The following is a 27888-nucleotide window of genomic DNA, read 5'->3' on the forward strand; positions in this document are numbered from 1 at the left end:
CCTATCCATAATAGTAAGTTAATACGCAGACTTACCAGAACCCTTGAAGCAGTAGTGAATGAGACTACTTCTGCTCTAGGTAACCTAACTGAAGAGCAATCTGCTATGAGATTTGTCGTGCTCCAAAATCGTCTCGTTCTTGACGTCATACTGGCCGATAGAGGAGGAGCATGTAGAGTCATCGGATCTAGTTGCTGCATTTTCATTCCTAATAACGCACCGTCTGTTTATTCAGCTATAACCAGACTTCACAAAATTGCCCATCAGTTACACCAGAATCCAGGCACCTGGACATGGTCCGGTTGGCTCTGGAGTATTATATCTGCCTGGGGATGGAAAGTATTGTCATTCCTAGGTATTGCAGTAATGATCATATTCAGTTGCTGCCTCTGTATACAATGTGGCCCTGCGATTTGCGGAATTTGTGCTACATCCTGTATTCCTAGTCCTAAGTCCCGTTCCAAGACAATTCGAGACGAGCAAATGATGCTATATGAAATGATAGATGGTATCATGAATATTGATGTTTCCTGATGGAAACGTAGGGCACAAGGAGGGAATGTGGAAAAGTAAATTTTGCCATGTTGTATGTGCCTACGTGTTCCCCATCCTATGTTATATGTGCATGATCGATATGCATGTATTCCCCTCTGATCGATTAAAGATGCAATTACAGTTGTGTCCATCTCTAGTATGCTAGTTTCCAGTCTTCGTGAAAGCAACGAATATTAGGCCTATGTAAACCTACGTTGCCACATTTTACAGTGTGCACGTTAACTCGTTGGATTGTCCCCGTTACTAGGCCTCAAAAGGGCCCGGACTCAGATTCAGCTCCTGTCTCCTGAACCCTCTCCGAGGAGCCCCCACCTGTATCCCTGACCCTTCACTTACTTCCTGCCTCACAGTGCCCGGCCCGGCCTGGCTCTGCCTCCCAGTCTGCCAAGAGTATGTTATGCTTCCAGTTATCAGTCCAGCCCTCCTTCTCTGCATTCCTAAGCTACTGAATCGCATCAATAGTTTCCGTCATGGTCTAGCCTTTATGTCTCCATGTAAGGGAAATACTGTATTAATATTCATAGAATATTCCTCGCACACGAACTACATGTAGAATAATGCATGCACCAGTCTTAATGTCTATTAGCCTTTACCCTGATAACTTTTGGATTCTATCAATATGTTCTCCAAACATCAGATACTAGATATGCCTGGGTACATGTCGCTCTGACACTCCAGACTTTAGTCTCCTCTTCTAGCACAGAAGTCATAGCCCCCAGTTCTCCCTGGTAACACGTCATTGTCAGTTTGCGCGCACCACTAGGTTAGAGGTCCCAGCTGCTCAGGTAGCCCCCTCCATGTTTCCGCCCCATTTATGACATATTCTGTTACGTTTGCATCACATGTCTATGTATACGCCCTGTACACGCCTTCTTGTTACATCATTTTGTCCTTATCTTTCGCGACTGCTACGAAACCACACCTACTGCTACGCCTACTGTATTGAATGTAATGTGTTTTGTTTAACTATATATACTGTGCACTGTTATTAAAAGTTAGCGCATCGTTCCCAGATCCTGCCCCCGGCAGCTGCCATCCTATTCCCATGCAGGCTGTCCTGTTCCTGTCCTGTTATGCCTGATTAAAGCCTGTAAACTCCAGCTACCTCGAATCTTGACTCTTATTTATTGAGCTATCTGTTTATAGAGTATCCTGAAAAATAGAACCGGTAATTAATTATTTATTTACCACACCTGAATAAATAAAAAACAAAATACCTCTAACACCATCAATCAAGTATTCATTATGCCACAATGGTTATCTAAATTAACTCTGGGCTACCATTTATTTATGGATTCATTCAATGTTTTTCAAATGAAAAAAAGAGGTTACCATCGCATAATGTTAAGACATATGACCCTTTCTATTTAAAAGCAAACAATACTTTAAACACAGGTACAAAACACATAGACGCTATTTAAATTGCAAACATTAATGTGACCTAATACTTGTTCCAGGTTAGAACAGTGCTAATACACATTTCTTATTGACAACAGTGGTCAGTCCTGCTTCCTTATCGTGTAATTGGGTTTTTATTTTATTCAGGTCTCAATTGTTTCCTTATTCAGGTCCTAGAGCTGTCAGGGACTTATTAGCAAATTCTAATAAAGAGCATCGACTGTTAAGCTCAAGTGTGCCTGATATCGAACGGTGTCTTTGAATTAGTTAGATCTGAACCTCTCTGAGAGGCCAATACTGAAGAAACAATACACCGCTGTCATGAACATTGATGGTGTTAGAGGTATTTTGTTGTGCATACTGATGTTAATTTTGATTCCATCCTCTATCATACCTAAACTGAATCACTTCCCCCTTTGTAGAATTGATTAAATAAAAAAAGCGCTACGATGCGGTCGCTTTTCTTTCTTTACTTGCTTCTCTGGAATTGTATGCCACATGTCCGGCCTTGAAGAAAGAGCTGGCGGTGATGCGTCTACAGAAGTGGATGGCAGGCATTTTGTTTTGGTGCATCTTCACTGCTCACAGGCTTGTGCACTCTGAAATCAAAGGAAAGCCACTGCCTCTCTCCGAATAGACCTGTCCCCCGAGAGACATATCAGGAGCCGTCTCACAACGGATTGATACATCACACTAAAGTTAAGGGGTCGGTCTGAGGTCGATAAAATTAGCACCATTAAGTTGGGTAACAATAAACATCGGTTATTTGGCGCCAAGATACCCTTCTGCGCGAACACACAAATACAAGTTATCTTTATTAGTGCCAATATCGGCACACTCCCCATCCCTCCCACAGCAATAAATGTAATAAATAGACACAGCACAATTTTGGTGGAGAAAATTGATGCAGGTTTATTTGCATAACAATATGCCAACATGGTGGGTTAACTTACGGGCGACCCCAGGGCAGGCCGCGCCTCGCAGCCTGCCAACCTGATGAGCCATAAAACCCAGTGGCCCTAACCAACCGGTATTGTCATTTTGGGGGAGGAGATAGCCCCTCCCTCCAGCGGACCGCCAGTCCACATCTAACTCATGCCCCTCCCCGCTACGGGAGGCGGAGAGTTTCAGGCAACCCCCAGTTGCTCAGGTCCACAATCGCCCCTAGGACTAACGGGGCGCCGTCGCTCCTCCAGGATCCCACGCGAGGACCTCCCTGGGGATAATTGGCTTTAGCACCTTTACTGTGCTCCTGTAGAGGGTACCCTTCTGTACCTTACAGCCTTTGGATCACCCTGTAACTCCGCCTGCAACACAAAGTAAAAAGGTTTAGTTGAACCCCCCTCTGCCCGTGCGCCGGGTATGCGGTGGGGAGGAAAAACAGTGCCCGGGCAGCCAGGCAGTAGGGGCACTGCTGACCCGAAACAGGAAAAGAGGGCGCTCGGAGGGCGGGAGAGATATAAGTACTCCTCCTCCCGGAAGTGACATCACAGGGGACCTACTCGTGTACCCCAAAACACTTCAGCGCTGGCGAATGTGCCATCTTGTGGCACTAAGGGTGGCCGCCCTCTTAGGAGGGCTCCCTGCGTGGGCCCAGGGCAGCCTATCAAAGGTCTCATTTGTTCAAAAATAAACTCCATCTCACAGAATCAATGTCACCCCCTCCAGCCTCCCCAAGCCTCTACTGACCCAAGTGCTGCATTAGCTATTACATGCAGTTGTTAATCCATCTGTAGGGTGTGTGCTTTTTAGATCGAGCGTGCGCTGTCTGCAAGACCTCCTATAATCACTTTTATTTCAGCTGCTGCCTCCCATTGGTACATTGCTCCTTTGCTTTTGTTTCCTGTCTCCTTGTTGGTCCGTGTTCCAGATATATCATTTCTATTTGGAAGCCAGGAGCACCGGCCAACTACAGTATCACTTCACTGTAGGCCTTTATGCACCTATTTATCAACAACTTTTTTTAACAAACGCCCCTTTGCGCTCTTTCTCTTTAAAGGTGGCACGCTATTTCTTTAGACTGAGCTCGTCTAAACAAAGGTGTGGCCGGTATTAAAGTGAAAGAGACGAATAGGGCGCTTTTATGAAAAAAAGCATTTGTTTGTCGACTTGAGAAACAAATGCTTTTATTTGTAAAAGCGCCCCATTCCACGCTTTCACTTTAAAAGCACCTTTGTTTTGAAGAGCCCTGTCTAAAGAAAGTAGCGGGCCACCATTAAATAGAAAGCGCGGAATGGGGCCCTGCATCTAAAGAAAGAAACTCTTCTTCCCTCCCACTACCCTGTGACACAAACGTAGCATTTCCCCATAAACAGACAGCCGCCGACTGAAATGCTGTGTGCTTAGTCACATCAGGTCAACAACACCCCCCGCCCCATAACATACCCAACATTCCGCAAATAACACACAGACACCAGTGTTAGATTGGGAAAAGTTGCTGCAGGTTTATTACATACAACATTATGTAATCACGGTGGGTTATCTTACGGGTGATCCAAGGGCAGGCCGCATTCTCGCCACCTGCCCACCTGATGAGCCAATCGGCATGGTGGCGAACCACCCATCTGCTGCACCATTATGGTAATAACTCTACTCACGCCCCTTGTGGGGCGTATCTAGGCAAACCCCCGGTTGCACAGGCACACAACTGCCCGAAGGACTACTGGGGCGCCGACACGGGTTCCCGGACCTCCCATGAGGTTCCAGGTTAGGCTCTGGCACCCCTATGTGCCCGCTGAAGTACAGTGCTGCACCTCTTTGCTTCCGGATCGCCCTTTAACTCCGCCTAAAACGAAAAGAACACATTAAAGTTCCCCCAGGTACTCCCCCCTTAGCAGACACTCAGGGTAAGAGGTAGGGAGGGAAAAGAGTGTCCCGTGACCCGGCGCGCGACGTCCGGAGCGGCAAAGAGGCTAGTAAAATGGCGAGGGGAGGTTATATACCCCTCGCCTTGCCTGCCGCCCCGGGCGCGCGTCACTGGCCTGCCCACCCTCCAGCCGGGCGCCTCCTGCCCGGGGAGGAGTGGAAGACCAGAGTAAAGGGGGGGGCGGGGGCAGCCCTCTGGGACTACGGGCCCGCCTTCCTGATGGCCACAGGGTGGTCTCGGGCAGCCGCATAGTCACATCAGGTCAACAACACCCCCCGCCCCATAACATACCCAACATTCCGCAAATAACACACAGACACCAGTGTTAGATTGGGAAAAGTTGCTGCAGGTTTATTAAATACAACATTACCAGGCATCCTCTAACTTTCTTGCGTGAGTATAGTCTTATTCTAGAATGGGGATGACTTTTCCGTATGTAAATAAATTGCCCACTCCCATTCTGGGGTAATTGCTTTTTTAAAAAGCCTAATAGTAATGCGACTTGTTCAAGATGGTCGCTACCTTCAAACTGCGCAGGAAAGTGTCAATGTTTTCATTTGAACTCAAACGTCTTCTGCTTAACTAGTACGTGGTAATAAAACAGAATAAAGCTACAGTCAAGAATGTTTGAGGAGGTAATGCTGTGGATTTATTAATGTTCTGCATATTTGTACTTTGGATCTAAAGAGGAGTCATTTTCAGCAGGGACTCCATCTCCACTCTGGCACAGCGCAGAGATGTCGAGAGTGGTGGGACGTTCGGGTGAGTGTTCCCTCCTTAAGAGCCTTTTGTTAGCTTTAGTACTTGGTTACAGCAAGGCAGACACCTGCAAATTTGGAGATGTTTGAGAGAGCGCAAACTGACCTAAATGTATGAGTGCATCACACTTACCTGTAGTAAGCACAAATCATGAGGAGAAATGCCATGAGTGCTAATAGTATCTGCAATTATATTCTGAATGTATAGCTAATGTAGAGATTTAAGTAGAAGTGGAACTAATACAGAAATGTGTGACACTATATGATTTTATTAGATGTGATTATTCCTGAATCCATGTCGTGTAGCTGTTAAAATGTAAGATGGCATGTGGTTAAACGCAGAATGTGGTAGGCCTCAGGGCCAGAGCTAGAAGGGAAGGGGAAGGTGTTTCTTTTCACGACATAGATGAACTAATGTTTTGGTCATTGCATTAATGGGCCATGATTTATAGATGTGTTTACTGAATAATAGAATAAGAGTATTAACATGCTTTAATTAATGAAGAAGTTGAATGCTATAATCATTATGAGAAATGCTGTAGGCCTGAAATGTTTTAACATTGATTTACACGTACATGTCTGGGCCGAGAAATGTTGCAAACCTTTTTGGAAGTCTATGAGAGTTGGGTTCTTGGCTGCAGATGTCTGTCTGCAAGAGAAAGGGAGGATCCGATTATAAATAATATGAATAGAGGTCTGTTCAGTAGACGGCCCAGACATGGAGGAGGGTTCTGGAATGTTTAAGGGGTATCAGCGGGCCGGAGAAGAGTCTGAGAAGCAAGGTCAACTCCAACGTATGAGGCCCAATACAAAGCAGCATGGAAAAAGCCAGAAGCTACACCACGTGAGGGGCGTCTCACGAGGGGCGTCTCAAATGTTGTTGACTGTTTTGTATTAGGGACAGCACCCCTGGGTGGAGTTAGAGCAGATACCTGAGGACCCTTTAGAGAGCGGATGGGTAGGCAGAGAGGGGTCATGACTGGAGAACTATAGGTTTTCACCAAGAGACTAAGAGTGAGTGACTTCCCTTGGGGGTCATTCACTGCTGACACCTTTGTTAGGTTGGGATTTGGTTAAGTAGGGATACCATCTAGAGCAGGGTAGGGACAGCCTAACCTGTGTGTTTTCCTCCAACTTAAATGAAGGAGAGATATGCGTCAATGCTGATAGCTTTATTATTCTTAGAACTTGTGTTGGTAATTTCCGTTGCTCGTCTGAGGGCTTTCAGAGAGCACATGTATGTAGTTGGACCTGTGTATCTCGTGAATCTCATTCTGAGATGTCTGTATTTGCAGCTTATCCTATCCTTACAATAAACTTTTGAAAGCTAGAAGTTGTTTGTGATCTTTTGGAGCGGGGTCCTTTATTGGGTGAACTAACTTGGGAGAGAGGCACTTTCTTCCTTCAATGACAGGCAACAAAGGTTCAGTCGACCAGATCGGGGTTTAGATCAATAGTGATAAGGTATCGATCAAAATCTCGCCCTTCCAGTTGGTAGCTATAGAGGATGGTTGCCTTCTTGAGGACGGTGACCTAGGCCAGGTTAGCTTACCCCAAGGCCCCTAGAAATCGAAGATCGGAAGAACCGCCCGCTGAAGAAGATCCGGATGACGTGAGACAGAAAAAGCAGCAGTATCGGTCGAGAGTGAGTATAAAGGGTCATGCGTGTTAGATTGCGGTGTTTTTGTATTGTATCTATGTTGTAATGTCTGGCGGAGTTGAATGTCTGTAGAGTGACTGTGGAACAGGTTGTGAGCGCGCGCAACCGGTGGAAATCTTAAGTTCAAGGAGAGCTTAAGTGGTTCGGGTGTATCGGACACCCAGAGTAATTGTCAAATAGTGTGAAGGGGGTCATGAGGTACCATTGATCACCCGAAAGACCGAGATAGGGGGAACGTAAGAGTGAGTGCGTGAGTAACGGACGCTGGTCGGAGGTTACTGTGTGTGTAAGCAACCTATCAGAGAGACGATAGACATTTCGTCAGTTGTGTTGACAATTACATATAGACTGTGGACGTACAGTCGAGGGAAGTGACCGCTTGGTCGGAAGTAGTCATTTTTCGGTGTATGAATGGGACGCATGCATGACCGGGAGACGAGTTGAGAAAGGAGGGGTGCTGCTGCGAAGCGGAGAAAAGTGACGTCAGGAAGTGTCGCGACGTGATTGGCCGACAGGAGAAAGACCGCGCTGTGATAGGCCAGCTAGCAAAGACGTCAGAAAGTGTCGCGACGTGATTGGCCGACAGGAGAAAGACCGCGCTGTGATAGGCCAGCTAGCAAAGACGTCAGAAAGTGTCGCTCTGTGATTGGCCGACCGGAGAAAGACCGCGCTGCGATAGGCCAAGTTAGCAAAGCCGCGACAGGATTGGTGGATTGTCATCAGGAAGTAAACAGAGTAGCGAGGCTGGATATTGTGCGCATAATTATGAAGTGTTTTAAATGGCTGAGAGCGGCGTTTAAAAAAGAGAAGCGGGGATCGTATGAAGGGGAAGAAGCCCCGCCGGAGGGTACGCCGGCTCGTTACATGGCAGTGAATGTTGGGTTGCATACGATCCTTTGGATATCAGAGTGGAGTAAGATTACGGAAGGAAATGAGGAACTGACGTTCCCGAAGTACGGGACGTTCAGATTAGAGGTGTTACATCGATTAAAATCAGTCATGACCTCAATGAGACCCTTGCCTAGACCGACCCAGTTTGAAGCTCTTGATGCATGGATTAGGGCAGCACATGAAAAGAATATGAACAGACGACAAGAAAGGGTGAAACGATCGGTAAGGGCAGTGCAGGATGCCAGGTGGGATGCGGATGCTAAAAGATGGAGAGTGCATAACATGGAAGTAAATAAACTGTACCCGGTGTTAGAGGTGCCCGGAAATAAAAGCCCCCTAGAAGAAGATGATGAGAGCGAAACAGAGGACAGCCTGATAAACAGATTATTGACAGACAGGCCACCCCCGTATAATAGAGCAGGGGGGGAGGTCGAGCATAGTGAAAGAGAAAAGGGGGGCAATGCAGGGGAGCATGGACCGCTTCCCAGTTCAGAGTGGGATCCTGAGGCAAAGAAAGAGCTGTCCCAGCCTAGTCAGGTGCAACAGGTAGTCGGGAGGTTTGTGGTACAAAGAGCGCCGGAAACGGAGAGCGCCACATCCTACGCATTACCAGATGCACTACAGGTACCTGTTACCATAGGTCCTATAATATCGATATATGACCAAGAAAGAGCAAGAGGGGAAGAACGGGTACGGAAGGACAGAGAAAGAGCAGGGACGGCAAGGAGGAACGATACGATTAATTCCCCAAGTCAGATGCCGATACCAAGAGAGTGGAGCACCCCGATGCACACAGCAGGGGATCCAGGAGGGGACCCTGGGGGCCCTAGATGGCCAGTGGATCTGAGGGGATCTGGACGAAAATCCTTTCAAGAGCTAAATGAGTACATGAAGAAGTGGGATGAGGCAGTGGAGGCTCACAAGAGCATCATAGCTGCAGAAGCTGAAAGGGAAAGTCAGGACAGCAGAGCTCGGACTCACTGCGGGGCTGGGGAGAGCAACCCGGAGTGGGACGGGAGAGAGAGAGATAGTAGGGGAGTCACCCATTGGGCCCGGAGTGGGGATAGAACAGACCTGGAAAACGGGGGCCCCGGGAGTGGAGGGGTGGCGCGCCCAATACTCAGTGAAGGGGAGAGGAGAGCGCAAGAGTACAGAAACAGCTTTAAGTGTCCACACTGTGTGCCCGGCACCAGAGAACTGAATGGGAGTTGTGAGAGGTCGCATCATAGTCCCTGTGATGACGGAAATGAGCGCAGCCCAGGGAATATGGGGAACCAGGAAGGATCGTATCGGATACTGAGCGATACTAGGCAAAGGGAGAGTAGCGACCAGAGGGAAAATAACAGAGAGGCGTACGGTGAAAGGAGAGAAGAAGAAGAGAGTGGGCAGAGCAAGAGTGGGGGTAACAGGCCCGTGTTCCATCACCTTCCAAGATCGGATGGCCGAGCATGGGACCTGGAGAGATGGGAGCAAGGGAGAGCACTCATTAACTCTCCCGAGCCCAAACGTAGAGCTCGGAGTTGGGATGGTAGGGAGACCAGTGAGCCCCCTTCGAAAGACATATTGCGAGCTGAGATAAAAGCTAAGAGACTCGATGTCGCCAGCTTAAGGTCAGACCTGGATGACATGATAGATGGTACCCTGCCTTTAGAAAGAATAGAAATGTATGAGCAGGATGAAATACTGTATATGGCAAAGGACATCACTCGAAAAGCGAGAGCAATCCATGAGAAGTTAGTCGAACTAGCAGGCAAATATATGGTGGACCTGTCAAGAACCAAAGCATTACAGGGTAACCACAGGCTACATTACACAGATCGAGACCTAGATGAGAGGAGAACGATTGGGCTGAAAACGCACATAAGGGAACTGATCACTGGAATAAGGACATGGAGGGCACTAGATAAGTGGGAAGAGAGGTGGTCCAAGAAAGGGACCGTCAGGAGAAGCACGCTTGGTATGACACCAGGAAGGCTGCAGGGAATAGAAGCATACCCTTTGCGTGAAGTCGCCAATGGGAACTATGTGCATGTCCCTTGGAGTAGGGGAGATTTAGCTGCTTTTACCACCTCCTTCCCCAAATTGCGGGAAAACCCAGTGGAGTGGTACAAGCAAGTCGAGAGATTTGTAAAAATCTCAAAGGTCCTATGGATAGATCTGAACACGCTGTTCGACATTGTAGTACCAGGAGATCTGTGGACAGCATGCAAGGTTAGCGCTGAGTGGCCCACAACGGAGCCGGAGAGAGATGCTAAGACTAATGGGCCGTCCGAGATTGTGATGGCAAAATTCGAGAGAGTGATGACTTGGCTGAAAGAGAAAGTGCCAATGCAAGACATAGATTGGGTCAGAATAGACCGAACCAGACAGGAACCCAAAGAGACCGTCCACGAATATTACGAGAGATTGCTGAAGGCGTTTAAACAGTATAGCGGCCTGGATGTAATGGATCCAAAAGACATAGGGCAATTCGTGTCCAAGTTCGTCCTGGGACTGAGACCGGATATTAGTTTAATGATTCAGCAACACTCGATTTGTTGGCAAAGTAAACCCCTAGACGAAATACTGAGGTATGCCAGGTACTGCTGTGATGAGATAGACTCCAAGGCTAAGAAACTAAAAGAAAAGTTGATGGTGGTACAGATGCAGGCAGCAGGAAAGGGGGGACAGCAGCAACAGCAGCAAGGAATAGGTACAGGAGGAAAGAAGCAGTACAGTCAGAACAAGGGCAATGAGGAGAGTTCCACCTTTAGACCCAGAATAGACATAGCTGCCTTGAAGAAAACGACTAGGTGCCACCAGTGTAACGAGGTGGGGCATTGGAAACGCGAGTGTCCCTACAATGTAGAGATAGGAGAACAAGAGATAGAGGAGGAAGAGGTCCAGAGCGCGCCTACAAGAGGGGTGACGCCATACCAGGGAAAGGTGCTCAAAGGGGGGGGGGCTCCTCCCCGAGCCCAGTTCCCGCAACCTCCTCGAGTAGGGACTATGGGTAAGACCTATAGACAGATGCCCCTGTTTGTAGAAGGAGAAGAGTGCTATTATGTGGACCCATTAACCGGACAGAGAGTGGAAAGAGAAGACTGCACCCTCGGGGCAGCCTTGGAGGTGGACCAGAGGGGACCCTATGTCGAAGCAGAAGTAGCAGGGTGCCCCACGACATTTCTGGTGGACACAGGAGCCACTAGGTCCACGATCAGATCAGCTGCAGTTCCAGACCTGCCCATGTCTGGAGAGACCATACAAGTGGTGGGGGTCGCAAACAGGAGAATAACCAGCCAATTGACAGAACCGGTACAGGTGAAAATAGGGAAGTACAGCGATGAGCACCAGTTTGTGGTTTGCGATTCAAGTCCTGTGTGTCTGCTAGGGAGAGACCTGTTGTGTAAATTGAATTGTACTATATACTGTACACCTCAGGGAGTGGAGGTATTGACCAATGATGATGACGCAGACTTCAAAGTTGCAAACTCAAGAATATGCGTGGAGCTGTACCCTACTTTGACAGTAGATGAGCTCCCCTGGGACTTGAGAGAGACAGTGGCACCAGAAGTATGGGATTTCACTGGGGAAGAGATAGGATTGGTCAAAGGGGTGGACCCAGTGAAAATTGTAGTGAAACCGCATGCTGAGTTCCCAAGAACACCCCAATATAAATTGACTCCAGAAACGATTGCAGGCATAAAACCCGTGATCGAGTCCATGATTAAACAGGGAATACTGAAAGAAATCGTGGGTAGTCCATGCAACTCCCCGATTATGGGTCTGCAGAAACCAAATGGGAAATTTCGGATAGTGCAGGACCTCCGAAAGATTAATAACATAGTCGTTTCGTGTTGTCCAGTGGTGCCGAATCCATCAGTGATACTGTTTCAGATTCCATTCCAAGCTGAGTGGTTCACTGTGATCGATCTTTGTCAGGCTTTCTTTTCGATCCCTCTGGACGAAGAAAGCCATTTTCTTTTCGCATTTAAGCTGGAAGGTCGCGTCCTAACATGGTGTCGCATTCCTCAGGGGTATACAGAGAGCCCATCGATCTTTAACCAGCTTTTGAAGAAAAATCTTGAAAGTCTAGTGCTGCCCCAGAAGTCAGTTCTGGTCCAGTACATAGACGACCTCCTCGTGGCGTCAGAAACAGAAGAAGCTTGCAGGGAGGACTCCATTGCTTTGTTAAATCACCTAGCTGCCAATGGGCACAAGGTGTCCCCGGGAAAATTGCAGTACTGCCTGACAGAAGTGCAGTACTTGGGACACAGAATAGAGAAAGGCAAACAAAAGGTGTCACCAGACAGGATAGAGGCGATCATGAAAATGAATGCGCCTAAGACACAGAGAGAGGTCAGGATGTTCCTAGGGATGGTGGGTTATTGCCGACAGTGGATCGCGAACTTTTCACTGAAAGCAAAGCCCTTGCAAAAACTGACGCACAAGGAGGTGAGCGATCCGGTACCATGGGACAAAGACTGTTTGATGGCATTCCTACAGCTGCGAGAGGACCTGTGTCGTGCTCCGGCATTGGGAATGCCTGATTACAATAAACCATTTTTGCTTTACTGTTGTGAGAGAGAAGGTTGCGCGTTGTCTGTGTTAGTCCAAATCCATGGGAATGCCCGCAGACCAGTTGCTTATTTCTCGGCTACTTTAGACCCAGTAGCCGCAGCGTTGCCCGGATGTCTCAAATCCGTTGCTGCAACGGGTGTCAGCATTGAAAGATGTGAAAATATCGTCATGGGGCACCCGTTAGAGGTGTGCGTGCCCCATTCTGTTGAACTGTTGATGACCAGGACCAAAACACAGCATCTGACCAACAGCAGGCTCACGCGCTATGAGCAAGTTATTCTTGCTGCAGAGAATGTGACCCTCAGGAGATGCTCTGTTTTGAACCCTGCCACCTTGATGCCACTCCCAAATGATATCGAGGATGATGATGAATGTACAGACCATGACTGCCTCGATGTGACTGAACTATGCACCAAACCCAGACCCGACATCGTAGATGAGCCACTGACCGACCCAGACGAAATTTTCTTTGTCGATGGCTCATGTGTAAGAGACGAAGTTGGGCAGTTGAGAGCAGCTTATGCTGTTTGTACAATTACTGGAGTTGTGGAAGCTGGGTGCCTGGAAGGAGTACACTCCGCTCAGGTAGCCGAGATTATTGCCTTGACACGTGCTTGCTTGGCAAGCAATCAAATTCGAGTCACCATATACACCGACAGCCAATATGGTTATGGGGTGGTTCATGATTACGGGCAGTTATGGTCTCAAAGAGGGTTCATGACCTCTTCAGGCTCTCCCATTCGCAATGGAGAGTTTGTGCGCCTGTTGTTAGAGGCGTTGCAATGCCCAGCAGGTATCGCAGTTGTAAAGTGCACCGCACATACCAGAAATGAGGACTTCGTTTCGAAAGGCAATAGATATGCTGATGAAGTTGCGCGGTATTGCGCGGAGCAAGGGTACTCTTTCACAGAGGTGGAAGTGGGTGGAATAAATGTAAGGACTGAATTAGCCATGATATTGGAAACTGTTGATACTTGGGATGAACTGTCAAACATGCAAGAAAATGCTCCTGATTTTGAAAAAGAAACATGGGAAAAGGCAGGATGTGTAATGGGTGAGTCCCATTTTTGGGTCTCAGCAGACGGCAGAGCAGTGTTGCCCAATGAGATGGTGAGTCCAATGGCCAGACTCATACATGGTCCCGTACACTTAGGGAGAGATGCTATGCTGAGAGTGTTTAGACAGACCTGGTACAATCCTAAGTTTAGAATAGCAGCAGAAGCAGTGTGCCAGCGTTGTGTGACCTGTCAGCAGCTGAACGTAGGAAAAAGAACACCAGTTGCACTGAGTCACATAGGAAGGTCTGGAGGTCCATTCAATCGAATGCAGATAGATTTCATTGAAATGCCGAGGTGCAACCGCCTCCGCTATGTCCTGGTGGTTGTTTGTGTATTCTCCAGATGGGTTGAGGCATACCCTACACGTAGGTGCGACACCCTCACAGTGGCTAAGTTACTGCTTAGGGAACTCATTCCGCGCTTCGGGGTGCCGGCCTTTTTGGAATCAGATAGGGGAACGCATTTCAACAGCGAGCTTGTGAAGATGATTTGTGCGGCTCTGAACATAGATCAGAAATTGCATTGCAGTTACCGACCAGAAGCCTCAGGAATTGTGGAGCAGATCAATGGCACGATCAAGGCCAGAATTGCAAAAGTGTGTTCCTCAACGACCCTGAGTTGGCCTGACGCCCTGCCATTGGTCCTCATGAGCCTTCGTAGTACCCCAGACAGAAGAACGGGGTTGTCACCACATGAGGTGTTAATGGGGAGAGCAATGAGGCTGCCATCTGTCCCAACTACTGCACTGTTAAATATCACAGATGATATGATCCTGGACTATTGTAAGGGGCTGTCTGACGCCATTCGTTCTGTGTCCCTTCAGGTGCAGGCTGCCGAGGTTCCATCGTGCCAGGGCCCGTGCCATGACCTGTACCCTGGGGACTGGGTCCTGGTGAAAAAACATGTGAGAAGAAGCTGCCTGGATGTTCGTTGGCGTGGGCCCTTCCAGATCATCCTGATCACGAACACGGCTGTGAAGGTGGGAGGCCTGCCCAATTGGATCCACGCGTCACATACGCGAAGGGTTCCAGCACCTCTGGAAGAAACAGCTCCCCTCTCGGATAGACGTCCAACAGAGGACCGAGAAGCCATAGAGGGGGCTAGCCAAGCTGTAGAGGTGCCAGCGGAAGCAGGGAACGAGTCTGACCAAGCTGAGGACGGTCAGTACAACAGCGAAACAGACGACGCTACAGAAGGAGAAAGTAGCTGGGAGTACGAGTCAGACACTGACAGGTCTGACAGAGAGCGAGAACAGACAAGAAGGAGAAGGAGTAGAAGGGCACGTGGAGAAGCTAATTGGCCGCAAAGAAGGAGCTCTAGCTTGAGGTCAACTCCAGAGATAACCCTTCCTCCGATATCAGAAGACTCAGACCCGGAAGAAGGTGCTCAGGGCGCTGAAGCACCGGACCGAAGAAGGTCAAGAAGAGTGCGTGTGCCTAGCAGAAGATACTCCACCCCTGAGTGGACATATCTGGCGACAAATGTCTGTGAAACAGGAGACAGGGAGGATCCGAGCGGTGGTGGTGTCCAGTTCTGAGCCCATCGTCACCGTGGAAATACGACTGTTGGTACCCGGAGTCGAACAAGAAGGGTCACTAACATTCATGCTCCCCAGACCTCCCCGCCTCAGCAAGTTAAAACATATGTTTCTCTCAGAATTGCAATTCCCCGACTTTGGTACAACGATAACAGCCCATGAAGAGCACAATCTTCGTTTGGAAATACTGAACTTTGCTATCGAAGCTGCAGGCACAAACCTGATAGTAGATGCTTAAAGGACTTTGTAAATAAAGCGAGCAGAAAAAGAAGATTACCTAGCGCCCAGGAAGCAGAGAATATTAGGGAACTTCCCTTGAGTGGATGGAGAAGGGCTAGGGTTGTCTTTATTGAACTGTTAAAGGACTTTTGCGAAGAAGGTTGTCAGCTTCCAGTTGTGTGGATTCTAAAGACAAAAGGATTAAAAAGAGACTGTAAAGGAACGAGAAGAAAAGAACTTTGTGCCAAGATAAGAGAGAGCCATATTGTCTGACGAAATGGAAGCCGGCACCCAGAACCGCAGAGCTAAATGTATAATAGGTACACTAATAGTAGGAGTGATAATATTGATAGCTTTAGTGGTAACAATTTCTTATGTAAAGGGACATGAGGAAGAGGCGAAGGTAACTGATGTGAAATCTGTAGAAACGCTTACACCCACTGTTGCTGGTGAGAAAAGGGAAAACACTCAAGAGAAAGCGTTATTAGCTGCAGAAGCCCGCAGGTTACACGTAGATGAGTCCCAAGGAGACTTTAGGTCAAATGCTTATGCTAAACTCTTATATGAATACGTGGATGCCATGGAGGTTAAGGACTGTTACGTCTGCATGCAGTTGCCGGCGTCTGTAGATGAAGGCATTAGATATCATCACCTCCCGCTGACATATGGCATTACATGTAGCTTATTGCTTAGTATATTTTATGAGAGAGATAGTTTTGAATACTATTTCTCCAACTATGATTCAGTGTTGCCAGAAGTCCCAAATTATAAGCAGATGAACAAATGGGACTACTGGAAGAGTGAAGACAGATTGGCCAAGTTCTTCATTCCTTGGATTACCTTAGATACTTCACATGCCCGTAGAAATAACCTGACATGCAAGGTGTCAGAAGTCGAGAAGAAGTTCATAGGGCAGGTGGATGATCGTTACAGGAGACAAAAGATTTTGAAAAAATCAGGACAATGGAAAACAGATTGGACCGAGGAAGAGAAGGCACACAAGAGAAAGGGTAGTAGTGGTCCAATAGCTTTAGATAAGACGCAGAGAGGAAAGCTATGTCTTCACCGAGCCAAAACGTATTATGAAAATGTATACGTGGGAGAAGTCAGCTGTGAACATGCTTTCAATATAGAGTACTATACTAAAGATTTCCTGAAGGGAATGCAAGTGATTCCAAATGTGTATTTTGTATGTGGAAGAAATGCCTACGTGAGACTACCTGACAACTGGTATGGATCATGTTACCTAGCAATTGTCTTCCCCAAAATATATCATGCACAAGACTTAGAGATCATTGAGGGCAAGACATCATCTAGGGAAAGGAGAGATGTAGGAGATGCAGAAATGGTTGGAGATGTCTTTGGAGCTATGTTCCCTCTTTTGGGACTAATCCTTAATGATGTTAAGATTAGACGACTGGCAACAGTCGTCGACAGGTTGTCTGCCAGCACTGCTCAGTCCTTAATGCTGGTAGAAGGAGAGATGCAATCGATAAGGGCTATGGTTCTTCAGAACCGTCTTGCGTTAGACGTCCTACTAGCAAAAGAGGGCGGAGTCTGTAAGGCTTTGAAGGTCCAGGAATGTTGTACTTACATTCCAGACAATTCAAAGCCCCTTGAGAAAGTTATTAGGAACATAACTGATATTCACAAGGAGATCGAAGACTTGAGTAGAGAAAATGTCTGGGAAAAGGTGGGCCACGGAATGAGTGCAGTTGGAGGGTGGATTTCCACCCTAGGCAAAAGCTTTGTGTGGTATATACTAAAACCTATCATCATAATATTGATCTGTGGGATCATATTGTGGGGATTGGTGAGGGTATTCAAATGGTACAGAGCAAGAAGGTCAGAAAGGGCCCAAAGAGAGCAGCTGCAGAGATTGGCTGCCATACAAGATAATCAGTACAGGAGTCTGAGGGCTCTGGAAGCGCAGAGACAAGTTATGCTAGCAATAACTGCAGTTTAAATGTTAGTGATGACCCCGAGAGGTCATCAAAGGGGGGAACTGAGAGAGCGCAAACTGACCTAAATGTATGAGTGCATCACACTTACCTGTAGTAAGCACAAATCATGAGGAGAAATGCCATGAGTGCTAATAGTATCTGCAATTATATTCTGAATGTATAGCTAATGTAGAGATTTAAGTAGAAGTGGAACTAATACAGAAATGTGTGACACTATATGATTTTATTAGATGTGATTATTCCTGAATCCATGTCGTGTAGCTGTTAAAATGTAAGATGGCATGTGGTTAAACGCAGAATGTGGTAGGCCTCAGGGCCAGAGCTAGAAGGGAAGGGGAAGGTGTTTCTTTTCACGACATAGATGAACTAATGTTTTGGTCATTGCATTAATGGGCCATGATTTATAGATGTGTTTACTGAATAATAGAATAAGAGTATTAACATGCTTTAATTAATGAAGAAGTTGAATGCTATAATCATTATGAGAAATGCTGTAGGCCTGAAATGTTTTAACATTGATTTACACGTACATGTCTGGGCCGAGAAATGTTGCAAACCTTTTTGGAAGTCTATGAGAGTTGGGTTCTTGGCTGCAGATGTCTGTCTGCAAGAGAAAGGGAGGATCCGATTATAAATAATATGAATAGAGGTCTGTTCAGTAGACGGCCCAGACATGGAGGAGGGTTCTGGAATGTTTAAGGGGTATCAGCGGGCCGGAGAAGAGTCTGAGAAGCAAGGTCAACTCCAACGTATGAGGCCCAATACAAAGCAGCATGGAAAAAGCCAGAAGCTACACCACGTGAGGGGCGTCTCACGAGGGGCGTCTCAAATGTTGTTGACTGTTTTGTATTAGGGACAGCACCCCTGGGTGGAGTTAGAGCAGATACCTGAGGACCCTTTAGAGAGCGGATGGGTAGGCAGAGAGGGGTCATGACTGGAGAACTATAGGTTTTCACCAAGAGACTAAGAGTGAGTGACTTCCCTTGGGGGTCATTCACTGCTGACACCTTTGTTAGGTTGGGATTTGGTTAAGTAGGGATACCATCTAGAGCAGGGTAGGGACAGCCTAACCTGTGTGTTTTCCTCCAACTTAAATGAAGGAGAGATATGCGTCAATGCTGATAGCTTTATTATTCTTAGAACTTGTGTTGGTAATTTCCGTTGCTCGTCTGAGGGCTTTCAGAGAGCACATGTATGTAGTTGGACCTGTGTATCTCGTGAATCTCATTCTGAGATGTCTGTATTTGCAGCTTATCCTATCCTTACAATAAACTTTTGAAAGCTAGAAGTTGTTTGTGATCTTTTGGAGCGGGGTCCTTTATTGGGTGAACTAACTTGGGAGAGAGGCACTTTCTTCCTTCAATGACAGGCAACAAAGGTTCAGTCGACCAGATCGGGGTTTAGATCAATAGTGATAAGGTATCGATCAAAATCTCGCCCTTCCATGTTCCTAAAAAAATCCGAATGTACAGCAATCTCAAATCACAGCCCCCTCTCTCACAGTGTTGCTCGGGGAGGGGGCTGCTAAGTAAATCTGCTTTGATGGAGGCAAACTTCCCCCTGTGGGTTAATAAATACTTGACAGAAGAAGCCAAATGTCACATTTATGTATTTATTTATTTAAACATTTTATATAGCGCAAACTTTACCCAGAGGTGTCAAAGCGCTTTGCAATAGAACAAAGTAAATTACATAAATAGTGACCGTAGCATGGAAGTAGGTATCACTACTAATAAGTTTAAGGAAGCAAGTTCAAGGGAATCTGCTTACCATCCACATTCACTTTTACAGTTGAACAGCTTGCCCTCTACGGATTACTTCCTTATTGCACTGCGGTTCTTTTTAGGATAAAGAACCGAAAGTTGCTCAGGGTACCAACAGTAGAGCAGCCCATCTTACTCAGTCACTACAGGGACTCCTGTCTTTCAGTCTGCAGTGTCACAGAGTGTCCCCGCAGCACTGGCCGCAACTAGGTATGTTTCCTGCTCTTTCGCTTGTCTGTTTTTCACCTTGCACAATTTCAGAACAAAACTTAGTGACTCTACTAAAAACCTTACTGTGTTTTGGGGTTTTCTAACAGGCATACATTTAGAGTGTGCACTTTTTCATTTACAATGTCAATAGCTCCAACAAATACAAAACCTCTTGCTAAATAAATAAAATTGCTATTTACAATGCCAATAGCTCCAACTGCGACAAATGACAGACTGCCATGCCTTTTCCAGGGATAAGCAGTTGGACTGAGCGATTTGGTAACAAGCTTTGGCAAAGCCAATAGATTTCACCTGTATGAGATCTCTTACCTTTGTTGATGTTTTAGCCGTTGCACAGCAGCGTGAGTTGCTGTGCAACATCGTTTAAAGAAAAAAAAGCGCTATGATGTGGTGAGTACTTGCAGGTATAAATATTCAGATCACTTCTGAACCTGTGGATTTTACCAGGAAGAGGACTGCCCAACTATAAAATCTACCCTGCTGACCTGCTTCGCAGCCAAAGGACTGCTTTGCTGCCCAAGTACTGATGTTGCTGCACCAGAGCTCTTCTGCTGTGATTTGCCCTGCTGAAACCAGCCTGCATGTGTGTCCCAAGGCTCTGAGTTCTCCAAGGGTCAGTCGACTGACCTTCTGTTCTTAAAGCCACAGGGACGAAACAGGCTCCTCTGACCCACACATCATTGAAGCAGGACCACGCATAGCTTTGACTGCTGCACAAGCCTGATCCAGTGCAACACGTTTTGACGCCTACCACTGGTCCAGCACCATGCAGCTCCTGTAGCTACGACAAAGGAATGCGTATGCCCTCGCCGACACAACCAAATAACGACACTTGGTGCAATGAGCACTATTTTCACTGAAATCTTTAAAATTACATATGAAATGAAATGAAATGAAATGAAAAATTGCATTTGTATAGCGCATAACTGCCCTAGGGCCTCGCAGCGCTTGGTTCTTGGTTCTTGTCTTCTTGGTGTCAAATAAATTATTAAATTGTAATCTATTTTTCTAAATTGGTGTGGGATTTTTCTTATGTTGTGTTTTCAATTTATAATTGTTCGTATTACTGCATAAGTAGCCTGACTGCTTCTGTGCAAAGCTACCAGAGGGTTATGCACAGGTTAATTTGGTGTTTGCTTGTGTTTCACTTTGACAGATTTTGTGGTTCCTGCTTGTGTAGGGTTTCAGTCCCCTCAGCCAGTAGCCCAATTTCCAACATTCACCCACATACATTTTAATATTAGTCTGCCAGTTTAATCACAGGAGAATGTATGCTTAAGGGACATAACCTCAAACAAACTAGGGAGCCTATTTTGGCTGTTTCTTCCAGGAGTTTTGTACTTCTCTTATGTTTATATCTGTTTATGGAAAGCATACAACAGCCCGTTAATGCTTCTCTCTCCCTCTTTAGTGTGTTAGTTAACTTTGTTATAATATTCTATATCTATGACAGAATTGTGTATGATGTTCTTTCCTCTACTGAGACCTGTTCATTGTTTTACAGAAGGTTACACAGCAGACAAGTGGCTCCATGTCATGTATAACACTTTCAACCAATTTCAGCATTTTAGCCAACAATGCTTTGCATGCTTGGAGCTCATAATGAAGTGTTGAAAAGCAAAAGTGCACACCCCACAATGGGCTTGCAATATTGGCATCATTCCAAGTGAACAAGGTGGTTTCTGAGCAAACTAATTGACTATTGATCACTTGATTAGGGTTTTGGGCATTATCAAGTAAATGGTTCAAACTGTGGGCAAATTGTGCAAGTTGGCCTTTGATCTACTCAAAACTGGGTCCAGATTGACATCAATGGTAATGGAGTGTTGTCCTTGAGAAAGGATAGAGAGAGGGTTTTTTTAGCACATGCTAGGCTATTTATTGCTGAGTTCCTGAAATTATTTCAGGAACAATTTGTTTTAACCAAAAATCTGAACTTGAAATAAACTTCAAGGTTAGAATTAGGTTTGACATTTTGGAACCTGGTGTATAAATCCTGATCTCTGCACTTGATACATTCCTTAAACTGTTCAATGAATTTTGATAAACTCTTTGGTATCACCTGGAATGCTACAGTAGATGGATCAGATAATACCATCAGGTAAAGAAAGCTGTGTCTAATTCTGAGTTTGGGATTTGAGATTCGAAAATTCAGTATTGTGGATTTGAAAAATGTCATGCCATTTGTTTCCTAAAGTAAAAAGACTGTTGAATGCAAATGTTTCCAAAGTCAGTAAGATCAAACATAGGAGATATTTGTCACCTAAAGCTACCTTTATAATTGCATGAGTGTGGATGACATTTCCCCATATCTAGCCATGATTTCTAATAAATGTATAAGGGAACCTATTTTAAGAATTAGAATGGGGATAGACCCTTAACGGAGAAGTAAAGGCTTTTAGGTAAAATTAGATTCAAATAATGACAGCTGTGTGTCTGATCTTAATCTTAATGACAATATTATTGACTTTCTTCTCGAATGTGGTCTCTTTTTAGTAGAAAGGGAAAAAGTGGTGTGGCCTATTTTTGAATAAATGTTATTCTTTTACATGGGCGGAAGTCTTAGCTAATTAATTTTCAATTAAAATATGTGATATTGCACTAGCGGGAGTAAACCACAATAAGATAGCTAAAGAACAGGAACATTCTTCTGACTAATCTAGTTTTAAATATGGAACTATGCACTTTATGAATGTTTCTTTCCTCTCGGTGGCACTCGGTACATGTTGTTTTTTACACTTTTAAATGTTTTTGGAAGCCAAAATTCAACTGATATGTTAACATAATTCTACTGTGAAGTTACTTTAAGTTTGAGGTTCCATGTAGAGATATGAGGCAATTTAGTTAATGCACTTTATTATTGCACTTTGCCTTTGAAAGTCTGATCTGGATTTTTTTTACCTAGAAATGTGAAATTATGTTTTTCTATATAGAAAATACCTTAATGTATTGACTAGAAGTTTTTATATGTGTATTGTCTATTAGTGAACTAAAATAAATAAAAGAAAAAAAAACTTCATCAGAAGGCCCTAAAAGAGGGACGAGTGAGCTGTGAAGAGCTAACTGGTACCCACTAGCTGTGCATTCCTCTCCACCTTGGCTTCCTGGCATCTAAAAAGGCCTCTCAATAGCCTCTAACATGGCAGTGCAGCTTGGTAAAATCAGCTACGACTGATGTAGTTATGATGACTGACTCAGCCTTAGCCCTACTAACCCTTCAGATCTCCCAGTTCTGTGCCGTTCAGTGAAGCCTGTGTGGAACGTACCACTGATATAGGGCCTGATTTAGATCTTGGTGGATGGATCATCCGTCACAACGGTGACTGATATCCCATCCACCGAAATATTAATCCCATAGGATATAATTGAATTTATATTTTGGCGGGTGCAATATCTGTCACTATTGTGAAGGAGTAACCCGTCCGCCAAGATCTAAATCAGTCCCATAGTCTTGTTTCTGATTGGGTGGAAGCTCCTGGATCTCTCAGTGTCATTGGATTGCAAAGAAGTGATTGTGAAAATCACCACAGCGCTAATCTGGGATATGCCAAACAAGGAAAAGCAGTTTGTCAGAGCAGAGGGGGATAGGGACTGACCGCACCCCACTTTCACTACTGCACCTGTCTCTATCTGACCTCAGATGATTAGGAGCTGCAGGGTTTTCAAACCCATTGTGTCTTGCGGGAGGCAATTTATTTAATTGGGACATTCCAACCCTATTGGGGCAGATTCAGGGTTGGGCTGGGGCACAGAATAAACCTGGGCACTTAAACAGAAGAGACTCTCTGTAAATATTTGCAAATCAGGCCAGCTTGGAACTTATTTTGCAAGAGATAGGAGACTGCATGCTCCTGTGTTTGCTGCAGGCATTGTTTGTGGTAATATCAGGGAAATCAACAGTAAAACTCAGCCAACCAGACCAGTAAACAGGCCCACAAACAGCCACAAAACCGGCCCACACACCTGCCCACCAGGCACTTCCTGATTGCCCTATAAGCCAGTCTGACCCTGGGCATAATGTCCTGATAGACTTCTAGCCTGGTGCAGCAGGATATGTGAGTCATTTAACTCTTGTTCACTTGTTACAGAGTTGAGCCAAAAGCACGGGCCTAAGTGGTAGAGCGGATGTCTAGAGCAGGCTGTAAGGTTATAGTGACATAACAAAACACCAAGGCATGGGTGTCATGCAGGCTCTAGCAAGAATCAAAGTTAAAAACAAATTTCAGTTGTGCATGTACTACACTGTTTGTTTTTTTGTGGTTTCTGTTGTGAGACCTGGTCACTAACTAGAAACACTTTACTGTTTTCTTTCAGACACAAGAATGGATGTAGAAACCACTCAGTACGTGGTGCTGTCGATCTACATTCTTACCTTCCTGACCGGCTTTCCTTCCAATCTGCTGGCCTTCTACACCTTCTTCATAAGAGTCCGCCAGAGGCTGGTACCCATAGACATCCTCCTGCTGAACCTCACCATCTCTGACCTGCTACTCCTTCTCTTCCTTCCCTTCAAGATGAACGAGGCGGCCTCCGGGATGCAGTGGAACATGCCCCCTTTTCTCTGCCCACTGACTGGCTTTTTCTACTACAGCAGCATCTACACCAGCACCCTCTTCCTGACAGCTGTCAGCGTAGAGCGATACTTGGGTGTGGCCTTCCCTATCAAGTACAAAATCAACCGTAAACCCCAGTATGCCATAGTGGCCAGCCTCATATTCTGGGTGCTAGCAAGTTCGCACTGTAGTGTTGTCTATATTGTACAGTATGGAGTTCCCAACAATGAGACTGGCATCAACACAAATCACTGCTATGATAATTTCTCAGAGGAACAGAAAAGAATTCTTCTGCCTGTCCGGCTAGAAATGTGCATAGTGCTCTTCATCATCCCTTTTATCATAACTCTCTTCTGCTACATTAATTTTGTAAGGATTCTGATGTCACTGCCCAACATCTCATCCAAGAGGAAGCAAAGGGCCATCGGTCTCGCAGTGGCGACCCTCGTCAACTTCATCCTCTGTTTTGCTCCCTATAACATTTCCCATATTGTTGGTTTCATAACAAACAAAAGCCCTGACTGGAGGGTGGGTGCCTTGCTTCCGAGTACCTTCAATGCCACCCTGGACCCGGTTATATTCTACTTCTCTTCCACTGCTGTGCAAAGGACTTTCATCGATTGCTTCACATTGATACTTAGAAGGCTTCGCTGTCTCAAACCAGTTCGGAGGACCATGATACCTTCATGTCAGGCAGCAGTGGAGAGAAGCAAGGAAGACCGATCTTCCATTTGATTGGTGGACCTGTCTGTACATGGCATTGGGCAAAGAGCTCTGTTTGTCAAGACTGTGAGCCTGCTCTAGGTCACATGTTTTCAGCCTATGAAGAAGAAGGCAGCTCCATGCTTTAGGCGTCCTAAGGATTGTCTGTCCCTGTAGCACTAAAACATTGACCCTACATCGCTTCATTTGAAAGTTGAAGATGCTTATTTAACAAGTCTCTCTGCTTCTGAGGCAATGCTTTTGGGGTACAGGAATCACTCCAAAATGGTGGTAAGCTTCGAGAAGTGGACCAAAAACACTGCTGCTCCACTCTCCTAAAAAGCAAAAACTTGTGTTTGTAAATTGACCATTGTGGCTTGCACTTGCATACTGACCTTTACAGCCTGCTGATAAAGCAAAAAGGAGTAAATGGATGACTTCTTGGAGAGACAGGGAACACTGGACTAGGCCGGGATGGCTCCAAACTGCAACAAGGGAAAGGTTAAAGGTTAACAAAGTTACAATGTTTTTCATTTCCATTTCCTGTGTGTACTTGATGGCAAATGCTATGAGCTCCATTCCAGAATCGTCTTCAACCTTTTCTATACCTCAGATACAATATGTGCATCAGCCCTTTTATTTATGAACTATCTGTCCTAGAACAGGCTAGCAGTGCTAGCGAACCCGGGGCTGTATGAAATGCCGCCACTTCAATTTAAAAGAAATTGCACTATTTATTACAACTTTGCAGCATTTTTCTGTTTCTCCGAGGCAAAGGCAGGAATTAAAATGAAGGAATATTTACCGAGAGGCGGAAGATGTTCTTCTGAAGTTAAGTAAGGGCAAGTGCTAATTCTTCAGCAGCTGTTTGGCAAATGGCAAGGAAGAGTCATTGGCTTTTCCTAGGCTGAAGAAGGTTTGCTCAATCAGATCTAGGACATCTATTCACTAAATTGACCGGGGAATGCCCAGACACACGAGGACACTTCTGGCAGATCAATATTAGTGTGTGCTGTTTTAAAGACTCAGGCAAGCTCTGTACTCAGGTGTAGACCCTCTTTTTCATGAACTAGGATAGCTTCTTGATGCGCACTCATTCCAGGGCCTACGTCCATATAATACCACATTTCCAGATTGAGCCCCAACATCACAATTCCCGCCTTACCTGTCTGTTTTATGTAACATTTCTCCCTACCCCCTCATCAGTTCCTCTCCAACACATTCTACTCCTGTGTCCACATCATGTCACCTGTATAGTCTGACACTTGCCTCGCGCATGTGTCACCACATTTTGCTGGTTTGACTCCTCGCCTTCAGCCATCTCCTACTTCTGCACATTTTCATTCAGTCTGAATCCTCCAGTTTTGAGTCCCCTTCAGAAAATCCCACTCCTTCTCCATTTTTATCTCTCCAAGTTTTGCCTGAATTCTTTACACTGGTCCTTCTAAACTGATGTCATCTTGAGCACCGAGAGCAGCTATTGCTTTTCTTCCCCTTGTGAAGGTGCTACATTGTGATAAGCCCACCAGTAAACGTTACGTTGCATTCCCAAGGCTGTGGAAGATCTGCAAGCAGGAATATCCTTTGGTCTGAGGCAGTGAGAGGCCATGTTACTAAGAACAGCAATACCTTTCCCCACGCTACTGAAGGCTTTGTCAATAGAAGCAACCACTGCTTTGCCAAGCTGTGGGAGGCCGTATTATTAGGAAAATACATGGCTTCCCCTAGGCTGTGGAATGCCCTATTATTGGGTTCAAGTATATTTCTCTTGGATGTGACTGGTACTTTCATTGGAAATAGCTTTGTTTTTCTGAGTTTTTGAAAGGCTTTTGGCACAACTGCTGCATCCCCAGGTTCTGGAAGGCCCTATCCTAAGGAGTGTTGCATTTAGAACATCCATTCCTTTGGAAAAGCACTGTGAAGCTTTACCACTTAGAGTAGTCAGTTTATTCCTAGGCTGTGGGGAATCAAATAATTAGAGTAGCTTTTGCTTCTCTTAAGCTAGGAATATGATAGAAGTAGACATTGTATCTCTAGGTTCTGATTGACTTTGGCTCTTCAAGACTATGGAAAGGTCTAGCATGGGATGAAGCCAATGCTTGTCCTTGGCTGTGGCAAGGTTTTCTATAGGTGTCAAGTACTGAGTAACCTGGTCATGAAAGCTTTACCATTTAGCTGTAGCTTCCCTCTTCTGTGAGAGATCATGCACTTGAGGCAGTGAAGTTGGTGTGCACATCACATTTCTGCAATGCGGAATTCTCTCATCCTTTCATTGATCCTGTAGTTGGTACTTCATAATTATTGGCTGGCCACTGACCTCAGCCATTGCGTTTACTGGATGCGAGATAGTCTACCTTAGGAACAGTGGTGCCTTCACCAATGCTATAAGATTTCTTGCCATTAGAGTAGACATTACTCCTCCTAGGCTACAGTGGAATCTGCAATGGAAGACACCTTTGCTTGTCCTTGATTGCTAACATCTCTATGGAGGAGATTCTGCATTAATTTCTTCCAAACTCCTGGAGGCCACATCAAAGGGGGGCAGTGATTGGTTCCAAACAACGGTAACGGGTGGGTGGAAGATAATACCACTTTAAGAACTGATATCCATGTCTAGATCAAAGAGATCCACTCTGGTAGAGATTCCATCACACTCTGGTTTGTGGGCCTTGCACCTGTTTTGTTTAATGTTTCATGGCATACGTATGGAAATTTTAGCAGCTGGAATGAAACCTCAAAAACACAGCCCTGGCGTTTCCTCTATTTCCAGAAGGGTACTGAAAACCATTGTAAGATTCTCTAATACTGTAATAATTTATTTCTTCACAAAGTATTTTATTATATTTTTATATTGTTTAAAATATATCAAATTTTGTAATAAAACCTATAAATCCAGTACATGTGTTTTTTTCCAAATATTTTATACAAGTTACTCTAGTAACAAATGTATTCAGTTAGAAAATCTGAGCCTTCCTTCGGCAGATCCTAAGCTGTCGTATAAAGACAACCTATTCTGCCAGCATGACCAACCATCAGCTTCCAAACTTCCAGGCAATATATATATATAAGCACAAGGAGCCCCAACCCTTCAGGTCGGCCTCATGGAACAGTGAGCATGGAGCAGCTCACCTGTAGTCATCACGACAAGGCAAAACAAATGAGGCCCATTTCTG

The 27888-nt window shown here is 45.5% G+C and overlaps 1 protein-coding gene across 1 annotated transcript in view; it reads left to right on the top strand.

The window, feature by feature from the left end:
• Window positions 1-26748, top strand: part of LOC144767654 (free fatty acid receptor 2-like) — a 144265-nt gene extending 117517 nt beyond the window's left edge. Inside the window, exon 3 of the mRNA XM_078651051.1 lies at window positions 23775-26748. Coding sequence (XP_078507177.1) covers window positions 23783-24748 — 966 coding nt within the window. The 5' untranslated portion in view covers window positions 23775-23782 and the 3' untranslated portion in view covers window positions 24749-26748. The remainder of the gene's footprint in view (window positions 1-23774) is intronic.
• The last annotated feature ends 1140 nt before the right edge of the window (window positions 26749-27888 follow it).

Source organism: Lissotriton helveticus, chromosome 7 (assembly GCF_964261635.1).
Source record: "Lissotriton helveticus chromosome 7, aLisHel1.1, whole genome shotgun sequence".
NCBI classification, from domain to species: Eukaryota; Metazoa; Chordata; class Amphibia; order Caudata; family Salamandridae; genus Lissotriton; species Lissotriton helveticus.